General features: G+C 50.7%; 1 protein-coding gene across 1 annotated transcript in view; it reads right to left on the bottom strand.

Annotated features, from left to right (window-relative positions):
• The window catches only part of MYBL2 (MYB proto-oncogene like 2), a 51,933-nt gene extending 36,137 nt beyond the window's left edge, over positions 1 to 15,796 (bottom strand). The window contains exons 1-4 of the mRNA XM_019017475.4: positions 15,528 to 15,796; positions 8,925 to 9,018; positions 1,680 to 1,751; positions 649 to 741 (exon numbers count right to left, since the gene is read on the bottom strand). Coding sequence (XP_018873020.2) covers positions 649 to 741; positions 1,680 to 1,751; positions 8,925 to 9,018; positions 15,528 to 15,547 — 279 coding nt within the window. The 5' untranslated portion in view covers positions 15,548 to 15,796. The remainder of the gene's footprint in view (positions 1 to 648; positions 742 to 1,679; positions 1,752 to 8,924; positions 9,019 to 15,527) is intronic.
• Positions 15,797 to 17,987: the final 2,191 nt, after the last annotated feature.

The following is a 17,987-nucleotide window of genomic DNA, read 5'->3' as shown; positions in this document are numbered from 1 at the left end:
CTCCCTCTTTCCCATAAGCCATGCCTGCCTCAGTGGAATGGCATCCTCTGGGGTGGTATCGAGGAGAAGAGATGAGGGAACTCCCAAGGTAGCCCCGGGCAGTCATGGCACTTACTGCCTCTTCTAGGTTGGGGACATCCCCAACCTCTCTGAGCCTTGCTCTTTCCATCTGTAAAATGGGACTAACAACTTCTGCCCACCTCACAGGACTGCTGTGGCGATCAAAAGAAGGCATCTGTGCCCTGTGAAGGTCACAGGGTGCAATCATCATTAAATCAGGGATAGCAGCAGCTGCCATTTGCTGAGAGCAAATGTACAGGACCTGCAAGCCCCCTACAAGCATCACCTGCTTAATTCTCATGACAACGCTGCACTGCTACTGCTCCCCTCCATGGGTGGAACAAGAGAAACCGAGTAATCAGCCCAATAGCCCTCAGACCATGAGTGAGGAAGCCTGGAGACACTCTGAAACTTGGAATCTCAGGGCTGGAGCCAGGGCAGCATAAGAGTGTCCAGACTGGCTGGTAGACAACTCATACCCAATGCTCAGCTTGACACCCCCAACCCCAACACAAGGCAATCTCACAGTCCCCAGGTACACTGGTGGGTGAAGACCCACTGTGTGCAAGGCACTGTCCCAGCAGTTACTTTTTGGTCTTCCTCTTTGGTCCATGGCCCCTTGACAAGGTCTGGATTCAAAACTCTCAGCCACCTGTACTGGCATTGCTGGTCAGTGCGGTTCTGGGAAAAGAACAGAAGAACAAACCAATCTGTGAGAACTTCTGGGACCTCGGTCTGGGGGCCTGGTTAAGTACTAGGCTCAGGGGCCTATGGCCTGGGACTAGGCACACCTTGGGTAGGTGTGTCCTGTTCCATGCAGCCACCACTCACTGCAAGCCCACATGCCGGAACATGGGCGGTTTCCCTTTGCTACACGAGAGGGCAAACTCGGGCCCCTGTGGGAAGCCGCCCCCTACCAACCGAACACAACGGGCCACCATCACAAGTCTTTAATTCCTTGTATGTCAGGGACCCCTGCTTTTTTCTAGGAGAGCATTTTTATTCCCTGAAGAGTTCAGATTACACGGAAGAGGGGGAGATGAGGAAATGGGGCAGGAAGGGATCTGGTGACATGCTTTCTGAGCAGCCCAGGCAGTAAGACATATGGCAGCTCCTGCCACACCCCCTCCCTCCCAGACACCTGTGGGTCAGGGGTGGGAGGGCCTGAGAAGGAGGTCCTGAGGGGAACCCCCTCACCATCAGGAGGCTCTAAATACTCGAATGTGGTAGCACCTGCCAGCCCTGCAGGGGCCTCACCATGAAGCCTGCTGAAAGCATCACTTCCCCTCAGTTTCAGTCTCACTGTTGAGAAACCGAACACCTGTTCACTCCTGACTTACAGGAAGAAATGCAAATATGCACCACATGCTGCAAATGTCTCAGAGCCTGAAGACCACCAGGCATGCTGAGGAGCTGGAAGATGTTTACAGCAGTGCACCCTGAATGCCAGCTTGGGAAGAGAGATCCTACAAAGGTCCATTTGCCCTGTTTTATTTGGTTTTGTTTTCAGGGGCTGAGTAAGGAACTCCCTTTTCCCCTCCTTGGCAAAGTCTGTCCCAGGCACACTGTTCTCCCAGAGCCCTTGTCCCGAGGGAGGGCCACAGCGGGACTGTACTCACAGGGAAGTGGCTGGCCAGGAACTTCCAGTCCTGCTGTCCAAACTGCCTCACCAGGGCCCTCAGCTGCTCGTCCTGCCAACACCAGAAAGACAGGGGCTCAGCACACATACGTGCAGAAAACCTCAGGGCTGCCCGTGACAGAGCCCAATCTAAAAGAACAGCCTCGTTCATCCATTCCGTCATGAAGTGAATACGTACAAGGTGCCAGGCATTACAGCTGCAGCAGCAGGCAGCAAAAGAGCTGCCCCTGATCTCATGGGAGGGAGCCAGCTGCCAATGGAAGGCTCACAGGAACAAAAGTAAAGCCACCCCCTGCTGGGAGATATGGAGAGGTACGTGGTGACTGCCTACTCAGGGACACTAAGGGACAGGTTCCAAGGAAATGCAGAATAGCTAAAATGGAGGAAGCAAAACAGATCCAAGATGATTTTGGAGGGAACCATAGGGGCCAGACCATTCGCAGCATCAGTTCAACCATCTATCATGCAAAACCACTGATGTGTTTGAACAGTGGGTGGTCACAGTCAAACATTCTATAAAGAGAACTTTATAAAGTTCTCTTTGCCTGCTACAGGGCGGGAAAGGGGCTGGAAGGGAGCCGAGTGGACATAAGGAGGTCATTACTGAACTCAGGCCAGAGTTGACAGTGATTCAGCACCAGAAGCAGGAGGCCTAGGCAAAAACAAGAGTAGTTAGAAGACAGGCTAGTATCTATCAAAATAGCCTCCCGAAATGAACTACCAATTCACGCGATAACATGAATCTCAGTGTCACTACGATGTGTGAAAGAAGCCAGACACAGGAGGGTACATGCGTATGATTCCATGCGTATGAAGTTCTAGAAAATGTAAACTAAGCTATAGGGACAAAAAGTGGTTGTCTGAGGCCAGTGGTGGAAAGGGATGAACAGCAAAGGGGGACAAGGAATGTCTTGGGGACAATGGAAATGTCCTGTAGCCCGGCTGTGCTGGTGGTTCTACTGAATTGCATACAAATGGTTGTAGTGAATTATATATAAAGTTTTCCTCAGTCAAATTGATTAATATATAAAGAAAATGTCAAGCCAGGCGCGGTGGCTCACACCTGTAATCCCAGCACTTTGGGAGGCCATGGCGGGCAGATCACGAGGTCAGGGGTTCGAGACCAGCCTGGCCAATATGGCGAAACCCCATCTCTATTAAAAATACAAAAATTAGCCAGGTGTGGTGGTGGGTGCCTGTAATCCCAGCTACTCGGGAGGATGAGGAAGAATTGCTTGAACCTGGGAGGTGGAGGTTGCAGTGAGCCGAGATCGTGCCACTGCACTCCAGCCTGGGCAACAGAGCAAGAGTGAGACTCCGTCTCAAACAAAAGAAAAAGGAAAGAAAATGTCATGCATATAAACAATGGATATTACTCAGTCGAGGGAATTCTGACACATGCTACAGCATGGATGAAAGCTGAGGACACTATGCTAAGTCAAATAGCCAGACAGGGCAAATACTCAGGATTCCACTCACAGGAAGCATCTAAAATAGTCAAAATCAGGCAGGGAGCAGTGGCTCACGCCTTTAATCCCAACACTTTAGGAGGCCGAGGCAGGTGGATCACCTGAGGTCAGGAGTTTGAGACCAGCCTCGCCAACATGGTGAAAGTTCGTCTCTACTAATACAAAAATTAGCCCAGCGTGGTGGTGGGCGCCTGTGATCCCAGCTACTCGGGAGGCTGCAGCAGAAGATTCACTTGAACCCGGGAAGTGGAGGTTGCAGTGAGCCAAGATCATGCCATTGCACTGCAGCCTGGGCGACAGAGCAAGATTCTGTCTTGAAAAAATAAAATAAATAAATAAAATAGTCAAAATCACAGAAACAGAGTAGAAGGATAGCTGCCAAGGGCTGGAGGGTGGGAGGAGAGTGAATTCATGTTCAATTAGTTTCAGTTTTCCATCCTTTTTTTTTTGAGATAGGGTCTCTCTTGGTCACCCAAGCTAGAGTACAGTGGTGCAAACACAGCCCACCGCATCCTCAACCTCATGGGCTCAAGTGATCCTTCCACCTTAGCCTCCCAAGTAGGTGGGACCACAGACACACACCACCATGCCTGGCAAATTTTCATTTTTTTGTTGTAGAGACAGGATCTCACATGTTCTTCAGGCTGGTCTAGACTGCCTCAAGCAATCTCCTGCCTCGGCCTCCCAAAGTGCTGGGATTACAGGCCTGAGCCACCGTGACCCACCAAGTTGGTGGGTATTTTTTGTTTTGTTTTTAATGACAGGGTCTTGCTATGTTTTCCCAGCTGGTCTAGGACTCTTACACTCAGGCAATCCTCCCGCTTCGGCCTCCCACAGTACTCGGTTTACAGGCATAAACCACCGCACTCAGCCTCGTTTCCAATTTCAAAGATGAAAAAGTTTCAGAGATCTTTTGCAAAACAATCTGAAAATACTTAACACCACTGAACTACAAAGTTAAAGATGGTTAAGGGGTAGATTTAAGGGGGAGGAAAAGGGGATAAATTTAAAGTGAGGTGGTTTTGTCACACATACAAATTTATATGTGTATATATGTATACATGCTCCTAGACAGAAAAATTGGTCACAACGTGGCCCACGACAGGTATCAAAGCCCTCAATTACAGCTTGGCCAGAACCAGCACAGGCTGGGCAAAGTCACCATAAATTCTCTGGGTGAGCCAGCCCAGGACACCCTTCCCTACCTATACCATGCCCCCTCCCTGCCCTGGCCAGTCTCTTACCTGCTTCCTTCTGTGTTCCCCAGTCCATCTCTGGCACCACCACCCTCCCTGACAACTGACCTGGATACTATCATTTCCAAACTTACATTCTTCCCACCCACCCTGGGACTCCCCCACGTGGTCAGCTCCATCCCCACACTGCCCTCTCCACAGCCACCTCTTGCTTGCCTGGCACAGCGCCCTCTCCCACTCCCTCAGCACTGGTCTCTCAGCCCCAGCCTGTGCTCTATATGTTTTTTTTTTTTTTTTGAGACGGAGTTTTGCTCTTGTTGTCCAGGCTGGAGTGCAATGGTGCGATCTCAGCTCACTGCAACTTCCGCCTCCTGGGTTCAAGTGATTCTCCTGCCTCAGCCTCCCAAATTGCTGGGATTACAGGTGCCCACAACCACACCCAGCTAATTTTTTGTATTTTTAGTAGAGACAGGATTCAGCCATGTTGGCCAGGCTGGTCTGGAACTCCTAATCTCAGGTGATCCACCCATCTCAGCCTCCCAAAGTGCTGGGATTACACAGGCGTGAGCCACCGCGCCAGGCCACCCATCTCTCTTATCAATCCCCCACACAGCAGATGAACTCCCCTGAAGCCCGGCTACATTCACATCACTCCCTGCATTAAAAACCTTCCATCTTTGTCCAGTTCACAGTTAGAAAAAACAAACCAAAAACCAAGCTAACCTGGCTCTGCATTGAGAGCTGAACAATCCTACAGCTTCTAAGCCCAACATTCAAGGCCCTCGAGGAATCAGCCCCAGTGTATCCTTTCATCTCCGTCAACCATTTCTCCCCTTCAAGGACCCTTCCCTCCAACCAAACTGGCCTCCTGTACTGGCTTTTCTCCACCTATAGCCCCTTTCCTGATCTGACTTACCCACCTTTTGCACACTGTAGGTCTTCCCTCACTGCTAAATTTCCAAATCCTCATCCTTAGCTCAAAGGTCACTTTCTCCACATAAGTTTCCTTAACCTCTTCAGGCAGCAGTAATCTCTCCTTCTAAAGGTACTTGCCATCCACTCATCTTACAATTATCAGGTGCCCAGAGCTACAACAGTGAGCACCAACAGACACTGATCCTACCGGTGCCGCGGATGACCACAGCACATTCCAGGGACCTGCACACGGTCTTATCTCTCCATTCCAGAGAGGAATCTGCTCTGGGGTAGGAACTTGGTCTTGTTTATTCTTCTAAGCCCACAAGAGCCAAATATAGTCCCTGGTCCACAACAGGATGAGCAGAAAAGGTTTGCTTAGCACGCATCTGGAAAAACATCTTTCATGATTTAAAAGGATTTTACCACTCACACAGCAAGTTTTAGAAAAAACAAAACAAGCTAGTCATGGTGGCTTCTGCCTGTAATCCCAACACTTTGGGAGGCCAAGGCAGGAAGATTGCTTGAGCCCAGGAGACCAGCCTGGGCAACATAGCAAGACCCTCTTCTCTATTTAAAAACAAAAAACAAAAGCAATACAAATAATACAATACAAAAAAAAAAACCCAATCCTAAAATTAAAGACATCTATGATGTTAACTATGGGTTGAAAACAAAACAAAACAAAAAACACTGAAGAACTGAAGACACTAAGAAAAACTGAGGTAAAATAAAAAGGCCAGTAGAAGTCTAAAATGGTACAATCAATTAAGAAAAAGGCAGTTTCTGTAAAACTAAACATACACCTACCCCATGACCATACCTGTCTTCCCAAAAGAAAGGGAAACATGTATTTGCAAAAAGACTTATGCAAGAATCTTCAAGGTAGCGCTATACACAATAGCCAAAAACTGCAAACAGTCCAAACATCCATCAACAGGTGAAACGCTGTGTGGTATACCCATACAATGGACTACTATCCAGTGATAGAAAAGGACAAGTTACTGAATCACCCAACACAATGCTGAGCAAAAGCCAGATGCAAAGAATGTAACCGTATGATTTCATTTATAGAAGATTCAAGAACAGGCAAAACATATTATCCTAAGCAAACACAGGAACAGAAAACCAAATACCGCATATTCTCATCTATAAGTAAGAGCCAAACACTGAATACACATGGACACGAAGAAGGGAACAAGGAGACCAGGGCCTACTTGAGGGTGGAGGGTGGAGGGTGGAGGGTGGGAGGAGGGTGGAGGGTGGGAGGAGGATGAGGATCAAAAAACTACCTATTGGGGCTGGGTGCAGTGGCTCACGCCTGTAATCCCAGCACTTCAGGAGGCTGAAGTGGGAAGATCACCTGAGGTCAGGAGTTCAAGATCAGCCTGGTGAACATTTTAGTAGAGTCTCTACTAAAAATACAAAAATTTACCAGGCGTGGTGGCACGTGCCTGTAATCCCAGCTACTTGAGAGGCTGAGGTAGGAGAATCGCTTGAACCCAGGAGGCAGAGGTTGCAGTGAGCTGAGATCACACCACTGCACTACAGCCTGGGCAACAGAGACTGCCTTAAAAAAAAAAAAACTACCTATTGGGTACCACGCTTATTACCTAGGTAACAAAATAACCTGTACATCAAACTCCCACGACATGCAATTTACCTATATAATAAACCTGCACATATACCCCTGAACCTAAAGTTAAAAACAACACACACACACACACACACACACACACACACACACACACACACACACACACACCAAAAAGAAAAAGGCAAAACAAATCAAATCAGCAATTGCCTGGAGCTGGGGAAGCCTGACCACAAAGGACCACAGAAAAGTTCTTGGGATAATCAGGGTGGTGCTTACATTGGCATACGCATTTGTCAAAAGTGATCAAACCGGCTCACCGTAGTGGCTCACGCCTGTAATCCCAGCACTTTGGGAGGCCAAGGTGGGTGGATTGCTTGAGGTCAGGAGTTCAAGACTAGCCTGGCCAACATGGTGAAACCCCATCTCTACAAAAATACAAGAATTAGCTGGGCATGATGGCGGGTGCCTGTAATCCTAGCTACTCAGGAGGCTCAGGCAGAAGAATCGCTTGAACCCAGGAGGCGGAAGTTGCAGTGAGTGGAGATCACGCCGTTGCACTCCAGCCTGGGAGACAGAGACTCCATCTCAAAAAAAAAAAAAGAAAAAAAACTGATCAAACTGTTCACCATAAAAAGGGGCATTTGGCCAGGGACAGTGGCTCATACCTATAATCCTAGCACTTTGGAAGGCTGAGGTGGGAGAAATGCTTGAGCCTAGAAGTTTGAGACCAGCCTGGGCAACATGGCGAGACCCTGTCTCTACAAAAAATACACAAATTAGCCAGGCGTGGTGGCGCATGCCTGTGGTTCCAGCTACTCAGGAGGCTGACGGGGAAGGATTGCTTGAGCCCAGAAAGTTGAGGCTACAGTGAGCCATGCTAGCACGGCACTCCAGCCTGGGTGACAGAGCAAAAACCCTGTCTCAAAATGGAATTAAAAAAAGGGCATTTGATTGCATATGATTACATATAAATTATATTTCAATCACATTTATTATAAAATAAAAAGATAGAGCTAGAAGGAAACCAATTCAGGGCTTGATGTCAGAAGGTTCAATACAGTTAATTATTTTAGAAAAAGAAAGTGGGAGTTGGCAGGGTGCGGTTACTCATGCCTGTAATCCCAGCACTTTGGGAGGCCGAGGCAGGCGGATCACCTGGGGTCAGGAGTTCGAGATTAGCCTGGCCAACATGGTGAAACTCCGTCTCTACTAAAAAATACAAAAATTAAGGCCGGGTGCGGTGGCTCACGCCTGTAATCCCAGCACTTTGGGAGGCTGAGGCGGGCAGATCATGAGGTCAGGAGTTCGAGACCAGCCTGGCCAGCATGGTGAAGCCCCCGTATCTACTAAAAATACAAAAAAAAAAAAATTAGCTGGGCATGGTGGCGCATGCCTGCAATCCCAGCTACTCGGGAGGCTGAGGCAGGAGAACTGCTTGAACCTGGGAGGCAGAGGTTGCAGTGAGCCAAGATCATGCCACTATACTCCAGCCTGGGTGACAAAGCGAGACTCTGTCTCAAAAAAAAAAAAAAAAATTAGCTGGATGTGGTGGCTCACGCCTGTAATCGCATCTTCTCGGAAGGCTGAGGCAGGAGAATCGCTTGAACCCAGGAGGCAGAAGTTGCAGTGAGCTGAGATTATGCCATTGCCCTCTAGCCTGGGTGACAAGTGACAAGAGCGAAACTCTGTCTCAAAAAAAAAAAAAAAGGGGGGGGGGGGGGAGTTACAGACTTGGCCAAACCTCCTAGCAGTCAAAAGGCAAAAAGCACAATCAATGTCCATGACATAGAACATGGCAGCTGCTCAGGAGACACAATGGGCCCTGAGGTCTAGGACACACATCCCCTTCCCACCCGCTGAGTCCTCAGAATTGAGAGTCCCCCAGAATGCTCTGAGAAGAGGCATGAGGACAATCGGAGGACCCATCCCTTCCTTCACCGGCTCCTCCTCTTCATCCCATCTGATGAGACATCAGGTAGACACTCCAGGCTCAGCTCCTCTGGACAGCCCCCAGCTGCCATCAACCCTCTCTTCCCCATGGCACTCACCTCCTCATGGGTCCATTTGACCTTGCACTTGCTATCCCTCTGCTCCGGCACATCTGAATCTGTGTCCTGGTAGTGCAGCTCATCCAGATCCTCGCTATGGGGAAAGCAGGCCAAGGGTCAAGGATGGTGTGTCCCTATGTTTTACATAATGGAGAACGTGTAGGCAGCGGCCAGCCCACCCTAGGGAAAGGTCTGGGGGAGAGAGGCTCTTACTTTTACTTCTTTTTAAGACATAGGCACTTCTGCTTCACTTATTTTTATTGAGACAGGGTCTCACTCTGTCACCGGGCTGGAATTCAGTGTGGCATGATCGTAGATCACTGCAGCCTTGAACTCCTGGACTCAAATGATCCTCCCGCCCCAGCCTCCTAAGTAGCTGTGACTACAGGGGTATGCCACCACGCCCGGCTAACTTTTGTATTTTTTGTAGAGACAGGGTCTCACCATATTGCCCAAGGTGGTTTTGAACTCCTGGGCTCAAGCAATCCTCCCACCACGGCCTCCCAAAGTGTTGGGACTATAGGCATGAGCCACCACACCCGACCTCACCTCTTTTTAATTTTTTTAATGAAATAGGGTTAAGAGCTACTTTCTTCTTTTTTATTTTCAGGAATGCCCTAGTGATTTCAAAAGCTGTAAAAAAAAAGAGGCCAGGCATAGTGGCTCAAACCTGTAATCCCAGCACTTTGGGAGGCCGAGGTGGGTGGATTGCTTGAGGTCAGGAGTTCAAGACCAGCCTGATCAAACACAGTGAAACCCCATCTCTACTAAAAATACAAATATTAGCTGGGTGCGGTGGCGCATGCCTGTAATCCCAGCTACTCAGGAGGCTGAGGCAGAAGAATTGCTTGAACCCGGGAGGTGAAGGTTGCAATGAGCCGAGATCATGTCACTGCACTCCAGCCTGGGTGACAAAGCAAGACTGTCTCAAAAAAAGAAAAGAAAGGAAAAAGAAAGTTAAGATTTCACCAAGAATATTATGTTCAAAATCAGACTATCGCTTTTTCCTTTCAGTTACAAACCTGCATGGATATTTTAAGGAATAAAGTTGATGAAGTAAGTTATCAGGCATCAGGATTTTAAGAGATATTAGTTATTTGGAAAAAAAATTCTAAATATATTCTCTATGTCCATTTGTTGTTTTTCTTCTTTTAGGGACAGAGTCTGGCTCTGTCACCCAGACTGGAATGTAGTGGCATTCCATTGTAGCCTCCAACTCCTAGGCTCAAGCAATCCAATCCTCCCACCTCAGCCTCCCAAGTACCTGGAACAACTTGCATATGACACTATGCCTGGCTATTTTGTATTTTTTTGTAGAAACATCTCACTATTTTGCCTAGGCTCATCTGGAACTCCTGGCCTTAAGCAATCCTCCCACCTTGGCCTCCCAAAGTGCTGGTATTACGGGCCTGAGCCACTGTGACTGGCCAAGTTGTTTTTTCGTGTATGGATTTTTTTTTTTTTGTAATGACAGGGTCTCAGTATGCTGCCCAGACTGGTCTTGAACTCCTGGGCTCAAGGGATCCTCCTGCCTCAGCCTTCCAAAGTAACTTGGATTACAGGTGTGCACCACCGTGTCCGGCTTATGTCCATTTTTGCAAATCCCTTTTCAATCCTTGCCTACACACAGGCATAATTAATGGAGAGAAAAATCAGTGTACAATTGCCTACACACAGGCATAATTAATGGAGAGAAAAATCAGTGTACAGTATCTTTTTTTTTTTTTTTGAGATGGAGTTTCATTCTGTCACCCAGGCTAGACTGAAGTGGCGACATCTCAGCTCACTGCAACCTCTGCCCCCCAGGTTCAGGCGATTCTCCTGCCTCAGCCTTCTGAGTAGCTGAGATTACAGGTGCCTGCCACCACGCTCGGCTAATTTTTTTTTGTATTTTTAGCAGATACAGGGTTTCACCATCTTGGCCAGGCTGGTCTTGAACTCCTGACCTCGTGATCCACCCGCCTTGGCCTCCCAACGGGCTGGGATTACAGGCGTGAGCCACCGCGCCCGGCCCAGTGTACAATATCTTCTAACGCGGCTGTAGGGGGAAAAAAAAAAAACAAAACAGTACGAGCTGCTTTGAATTCTGAGTGTTTTTACTCTACCAGGCAATCTTCCAAGTTGCTCCAAAAAATCCTCGTGTTTATCCAGTTTAATAGTTACAAAAATGGAAATCGGGCCAGGTGTGGTGGCTCACACCTGTAATCCCAGCACTTTGGGGCCAAGGCAGGTGGATCACCCGAGGTCGGGAGTTCGAGACTAGCCTGACCAACATGGAGCAATCCCGTCTCTACTAAAAATACAAAATTAGCCGGGCGTGATGGCGCATGCCTGTAATCCCAGCTACTCAGGAGGCTGAGGCAGGAGAATAGCTTGAACCTGGGAGGCGGAGGTTGCGGTGAGCCAAGATCAAGCCATTGCACTCTAGCCTGGGCAACAAGAGCGAAACTCCATCTCACAAAAAAAAAAAAAAAAAAAAAAAAAAATGGAAATCAGCCGGGCGCGGTGACTCATACCTGTAATCCCAGCACTTTGGGAGGCCGAGGTGGGTGGATCACAAGGTCAGGAGTTCAAGACCAGCCTGGTCAACATGGTGAAATGATGTCTCTACTAAAAATACAAAAAAATTAGCTGGGTGTGGTGGCATGCGCCTGTAATCCCAGCTACTCGAGAGGCTGAGGCAGAAAAACTGCTTGAACCCAGGAGGCGGAGGTTGCAGTGAGCAGAGATCAGAGATTCTGCCACTGCACTCCAGCCTGGGCAACAGACGAGACTCCACCTCAAAAAAAAAAAAAAACCCACAAAAATTAGCTGGGCATGGTGGCATGTACCTGTAGTCCTAGCTACCCGGGAAACTGAGGCAGGAGAATTGCTTGAACCCAGGAGGCAGAGGTTGCAGTGAGTCAAGATCGTGCCACTGCACTGCAGCCTGGGCAACAGAGGGAGACTCCGTCTCAAAAAAAAAAAAAAAAAAAGAAATCATAGGATCCACCTCCAGAGATGTCAGGTGCTTGAGGAAGGTTAGTAATCTTTCCCCAACTCCACCCGACAGGACCTGCATCAGGTCACGTTGGTCAGGTAAGTTGCTAGGTCAGACATTTGTAAACTGGAAAAAGCTTACAGGTTTCCAAACAAGGCAAGTCTAGGTCTTGTGACCAAATGAAAGAAGGCTTACTGTGCTATCCACATTACCTTCTCCTTGTTCTCCAGAGCTCACCGTTGCTTCCTAGAGTCACTCCTATACTTCCATAGCACATGGGAAACCCTCCTGTCTCGGGCCCTTACACTGCAACTGCCTGTCTCCTCCACATCATCTACAAAGGTCAGCTCCACCTTGGCATCCCAGGGTTTATCACCAAAAGGGCTTAAGAAATGTTTGCCCAGGGACTGACTGAATATACAAATAAATGAAAAAATGTGCAAAGCTGCTGCCTATTAGTCAATAAGAAATACTAATTAAATTTTTTAGGCCAGGCAAGACCCAATTTCAAAAGAAAAAAATTTTCAGAAATAGGAAAGGAGGGATGGTGTCTACAGTCAGCAATACAGAAGGATCTGGAATTCATTCCTGACCCAGTTCATGGGTCCTCCACCACTTCAATATAGAAGGCAAAAATCCAGAAGATACTAATAACAGAATGAAGCTGGCTTTAAAATCAACTGCCCCCAGACAGCTCGTGACAGAAACCATCTTTGCTTCTCCAGCATCCAGCACAAAGGCCTGGCTTCTAACAGAAGGTCAGCAAATATTCTTTCAAGGATGAAATGATGTCTGCATGGACACTCCCTGGTGCTCCAATGCTGTTTATTTATTTATTTATTTATTTATTTTGAGATAGAGTCTCACTTTGTCACCCAGGCTGGAGTGCAGTGGCATGATCTCGACTCACAGCAACCTCTGCCTCCTGGGTTCAAGTGAATTCTCCTGCCTCAGCCTCCCGAACAGCCGCGATTACAGGCGCCTACCACCACTCCCGGCTAATTTTTGTATTTTTGGTAGAGACGAGGAGTTTCACCATGTTGGTCAAGCTGGTCTTGAACTCTTGGCCTCCCAAAGTGCTGGGATTACAGGCATGAGCTACCACACCCAGCCTCCAATGCTGTTTGATAGGGTCAGCATCTCAGACAGCTGGGGCATTTCTGTGAGATGATATACTTTACCATATGTGCTGGCCATCAACTTCACCCACATTCTCATTATCCCCCTTAACAGATGCGGAAATTGAGGCTCAGAGGGGTGAGGCCACCTGCCAAGTTCATAGAGCCAGGCTCTGAACCTTCCTAACTCCAGACACCTGCAAGTCCTCACATCCTAATCCCAGCTGAAAAAGCAGAGTCCAGTTAGTGGTGGCAACCACATTGTGGTCCAACATACCCTACCTTTTGCCCTTCAACGTGCTGGGCTCTGCTCCAGGACAGGGGTGAGTCAGAGACAAAGCGGGAAGTGGGGCACTAGGGCAGAGGAGAGTTACAGCAAGTGGCCAGGAAATGGGCTGAGGGCTGTGGAGCTGCCATCCTTCACACGGGAGGGGTTCCTCCACTGAGCCCCTCATGGGAGAAGTAGCCCAGGACCTGGGGTGGTCTAGGGGCAGTCACTCCTGGAATAACTCTTCCTGAACAAAAAATCAGGATGGGGCCAGGCAAGGTGGCTCACACCTGTAATCCCGGCACTTTGGGAGGCCAAGGGGGGAGAATCCCTGGAAGCCAGGAGTTCGAGACCAGCCTGGGTAACATAGTGAGGTGAGACACAACGCAAGGCCACTCCCGCCCCCTTCCAACTCTACACAAAATAAAACAGGCCAGACGCGGTGGCTCACGCCTGTAATCCTAGCACTCTGTGAGGCCAAGGCGGGCGGACTGCCTGAGCAACACGGTGAAACCCGTCTCTACTAAAAATCCAAAAAATTAGCCAGGCGTGGCGGCGTGAGCCTATAGTCCCAGGTACTTGGGAGGCTGAGACAGAATTCCTTAAACCCGGGAGGCAGAGGCTGCAGTGAGCCGAGATTGTGCCACTGCACTCCAGCCTGGGCGACACAGATTGGCTCTGTCTCCTAAATAACTAAATAAATTAGCCAGTTGTGGCGGCGCGTGCCCATAGTCCCAGCTACTCAGCCTGCAGTCCCAGCGGGCTGAGTTGGGAAGATCACTTGAACCTGGGAGGTTGAGGCTACAGTGAGCTATGACAGCACCACAGCACTCCGGCCTGGACTGCAGAGGGAGACCCTGCCTCAAAAAAAAAAAAAAAAAAAAAAAAAAAAACCAGGGCAGGGTCTGATAGGCGCCTAAACAGAAAACTCTTCCTGGACATTGGCGCTGCCCTGGGAAAGTGGGGCCTGAGGAACTGACAGTCCCTGTGCTCAGATCCCTATCCTCAGCCTGAAAGGGCAAAAATCTAGAGGGATGGAAGGCTTCATCTTTAGATGAGGCTATCGTCTAAAGAGGGACCGAAGGTTGGCCGGGCAAGGTGGCTCACGCCTGTAATCCTAGCACTTTGGGAGGCCGAGTCGGGCGGAACACAAGGTCAGGAGATCGAGACCATCCTGGCTAACATGGTGAAACCCTGTCTCTACTAAACATACAAAAAATTAGCCCGGCGTGGTGACACGCGCCTGAAGTCCCAGCTACTCCGGAGGCTAAGGCAGGAGAATCGCTTGAACCTGGGAGGCGGAGGTTGCAGTGAGCCAAGATCGCGCCACTGCACTCCAGCCTGGGCGTCAGAGCGAGATTATCTGAGCTGCAGCGATCCAGGCAGGGAAGAGGTCTGGACCCCACTGTCCTGTCTCCCAGGCAGGCTGAAAAGCTTGGAGCTCAGGCCCCAGGCGCACAGGTGTAAGACAGGGATCTGGAGCCACAGACCTGGCTCCGGGCTCGGCTCTGCCACTTAAGTCTCTGGGGAAATAAGTAAAATGGAGACCGCAGTTCCTGCCTTTGCCCCAGGGACTCTCTCTCTCCCCCGCACCTTCAACCCCTGCTGCCCAAAACTCCTCGTGGGAACAGGAAGAGAGGTCTCAAACCGAACCAAGCTGGGGCGCGGAACCCAGGTGGGAGAGACAAAAGAGCCCCCAGCTCAGCACCCTTCTCAGTCCAGGGGAGAGGGCTTGGGGGACTCTGTGCTCCCCGGAATGTTAAGGAGCAAAGCCCACCCACCAAGTTGACCCAAAACTAGGCTGGAACAAGTGCCTCCCAGGCTCGGTCTCCCACTAGCTGGGACTTGAAGACTCCCTCTCGCTCCCAGGGGTCGTCTCCCTCGCCGGCGAAGGCCCTGCCAGCTGACACCGGCCGGCCCACCCCCATCCCGCAATTAGGCGGGAGACAAAATGACATCATGCACGGTTTGGCCCGGGTCCCAGGAGACCCGCCCGTCCCAGCTCCGAGGCCCAGCAGGCCTGGGGAGCCGCGAGGGACGCCCAAGAGCCCCCCAGCTTTACGCGCGCCCCTGCCTCAGAGGGCCCAGGACGCAGCATTTCCGCGGAAACACCCCGCCCCCAACACACACACACACCCCAGCTTGGTGGCAGCCTGGGGAGGGTCGGGGGTAGCTGGGTGGGGGAGGGGTGAGTTAAAGGGAGGGGGAGGGGCCCAAGCCCTCCCGGCTCGTCTCACCAGCGCGTCCGCCGAGACATCCCCCCGGCCCGGACCGCGCCGCGCTCGCCCGCCGGCCGGCAGAGCCCGGAGCGGGAGCCGGGCCGGGGTCAGGACCCGGGCTGCTCCGGCCGCTCCGGGCCCCGGGCCGCGCTCGAAGGCGTCAGCGTGTCAGCAGGTCCCTCGCTCCCCGCTCGCAGGAACTGCAGTCGCCGCCGGCGCGGGTTGAAGCACTTTTCTATCTCCCGCCAAGCGCGTCGGCGCCGCCCGGTCCTGGCGCGCGGGCGCCGGGGGAGGGGCCTGGGTGAGGGGCGGAGCCAGGGGCGGGGCGGGGCCTGAGGGGCGGCACCTGCCCAGACCCTCCAGAGCCGGCTGCAGGACAGGGGCGGCGGCCGCGACTTCGGAGTTGTGGAGCGGGCCGGGATGTGACCGAGGCCTGGCTCAGGTGTCAGTCCGGGGCGGCCCAGGAGTATCCCACATAGCGAAGACCGAGGAAGGGGAGCGAGGCGCGAGCATGGGAGAGCCAGCCAGGGAAAGCGCCAGGGCGGAATCCCCCACAATAGTCCAAGCCACTCCTGGGTCCCTAGAGCCCCACCCTAAAGCGGCCCCTCACCCTACCTGTGCCTCTCCCTGCTTCCTCTCCTGCCTCCGAGAGACCCTCCTTAATAGACTTTATTTTTTGTTGTTCATTTTTCTTAGAGGCAGGGTCTTGCTCTGTCGCCCAGGCTGGAGGGCAGTTTCGCGATCATAGCTCACTGCAACCTCCACCTCCTGGGCTCAAGCGATCCTCCCACTCAACCTCACGAGTAGCTAAGACCAGGCACTCGCCACTACACCCGGCTGATTTTTTTTTTTGAGACGGTGTCTCGCTTTGTCGCCAGGCTGGAGTGCAGTGGCGCGATCTTGACTCACTGCAACCTCCACCTCCCGGGTTCAAGCGACTCCCCCGCCTCAGCCTCCCAAGTAGCTGGAACTACAGGCGCACGCCACCACGCCCGGCAATTTTTTTTTTTTTTTTTTTTTTTTTTAGTATTTTAGTAGAGACGGGGTTTCACCATGTTGGCCAGTATGGTTTCGATCTCCTGACCTCGTGATCCGCCCGCCTCGGCCTCCCAAAGTGCTGGAATTACAGGAGTCAGCCACCGCGCTTTTTTTTTTTTTTTTTTTTAGAGAAGGGGGTGTCTTGCTATGCTGCTGCTGCCTAGACTGGTCTAGAAACTCCTGGGCTCAAGGGATCCTGCCGCTTTGTCCTCCCAAAGTGCTGGGATTGCAGGCGTGAGCTCTTTCCAGAATTTAAAACCATCCTCCTCTCCCTCAGGGTAAATTCCTTACTCCACAATCACATTTATCTGATCTTCCAGACCACCACCCAGCCCTGGCCAAAAGAAACGGCCTCTTTGCCTTTGCCTGAGCCATTACCCAGGGCAGGAACACTTCCTGCCCCTCCCATGTGGCTGATTCCTATTTAATTTGGGGTCCACTGCCCACAATCTGCCTGTAGACTTCTGCATTTCCCCCTTTGAACTGGGAGCATCCTGAGGTCCGGTGGCCTCTCAATGCACACCAGTATCTCCAGGGCCCAATAGAAGACCTGACTTAAGAAGCCCCAGGCAAAGGTTTGTTGAATTGAATTCAGTTTACCTTGGGTTTAAACTCCCAGAGATTAGGCCAGATTTAGTGGCTCACGCCAGTAATCCTAGCAGTTTGGGAGGCCGAGGTGGGAGAATTGATTCAGTCCAAAAGTTTGAGACCAGCCTAGGGATCAGAGTGAGACCCTGTCTTTACAAAAAATTAAGAAATTACCTGGCTGTGGTGGTGAATGCCTGTAATCCCAGCTACTTGGGAGGCAGAGGCAGGAGGATTGCTTGAGCCCAGGAGTTCGAGGGGCTCAAGCCCTCGTCATCCCGCCACTGCACTCAGCCTGGGCGACAGACAGTGAGACTGTCTCTCCTTGAGATTTAGCAAAGGTTTTCTATTTTAGATTGACATTTACCAAGTACCAAGGATCAAGTCACACTGGACTTCCTGGGAGCAGTGCTGAGAGGAAGATAAATGAGCTCTGAGACAGGACGCTGAAGAAACCAAACCAAACCCCAGCCTTTTAGCCCCTGTTCAGGCCTCAGAGCCCCCTTCCAGAAGCTGCTGGCCACCTGGGGACAGTCCAGCCACCAGCTGCTGCAAACTTCACTTACCACAGAAGAAGGAAGACTAACTCACATCTTAAGTGCTAGAAGCTTCTACATCACTTAATTCAGGGTTTCTCCCGCCCACTCCCCTTATAAAGTAATTAATGTGGACATGCCCACTTCATTGAAAGCACAGCCTCCACAGCCAAACTTCCTGGGGTTTGAGTCCCAGCTCCACCATTCAGTTGCGGTATCTTAGGCAAATTACTTAACTTTTTTGTTTTTTTTTTTTTAGACCAAGTCTTGCTTTATTGCCCAGACTGGAGTGCAGTGGTGTGATCTTGGCTCACTGCAA

The sequence above is a fragment of the Gorilla gorilla genome, chromosome 21, assembly GCF_029281585.2.
Source record: "Gorilla gorilla gorilla isolate KB3781 chromosome 21, NHGRI_mGorGor1-v2.1_pri, whole genome shotgun sequence".
NCBI classification, from domain to species: domain Eukaryota; kingdom Metazoa; phylum Chordata; class Mammalia; order Primates; family Hominidae; genus Gorilla; species Gorilla gorilla.
Note: the sequence above shows the minus strand (reverse complement) of the source record. Positions and strands in the feature narration are given on the sequence as shown.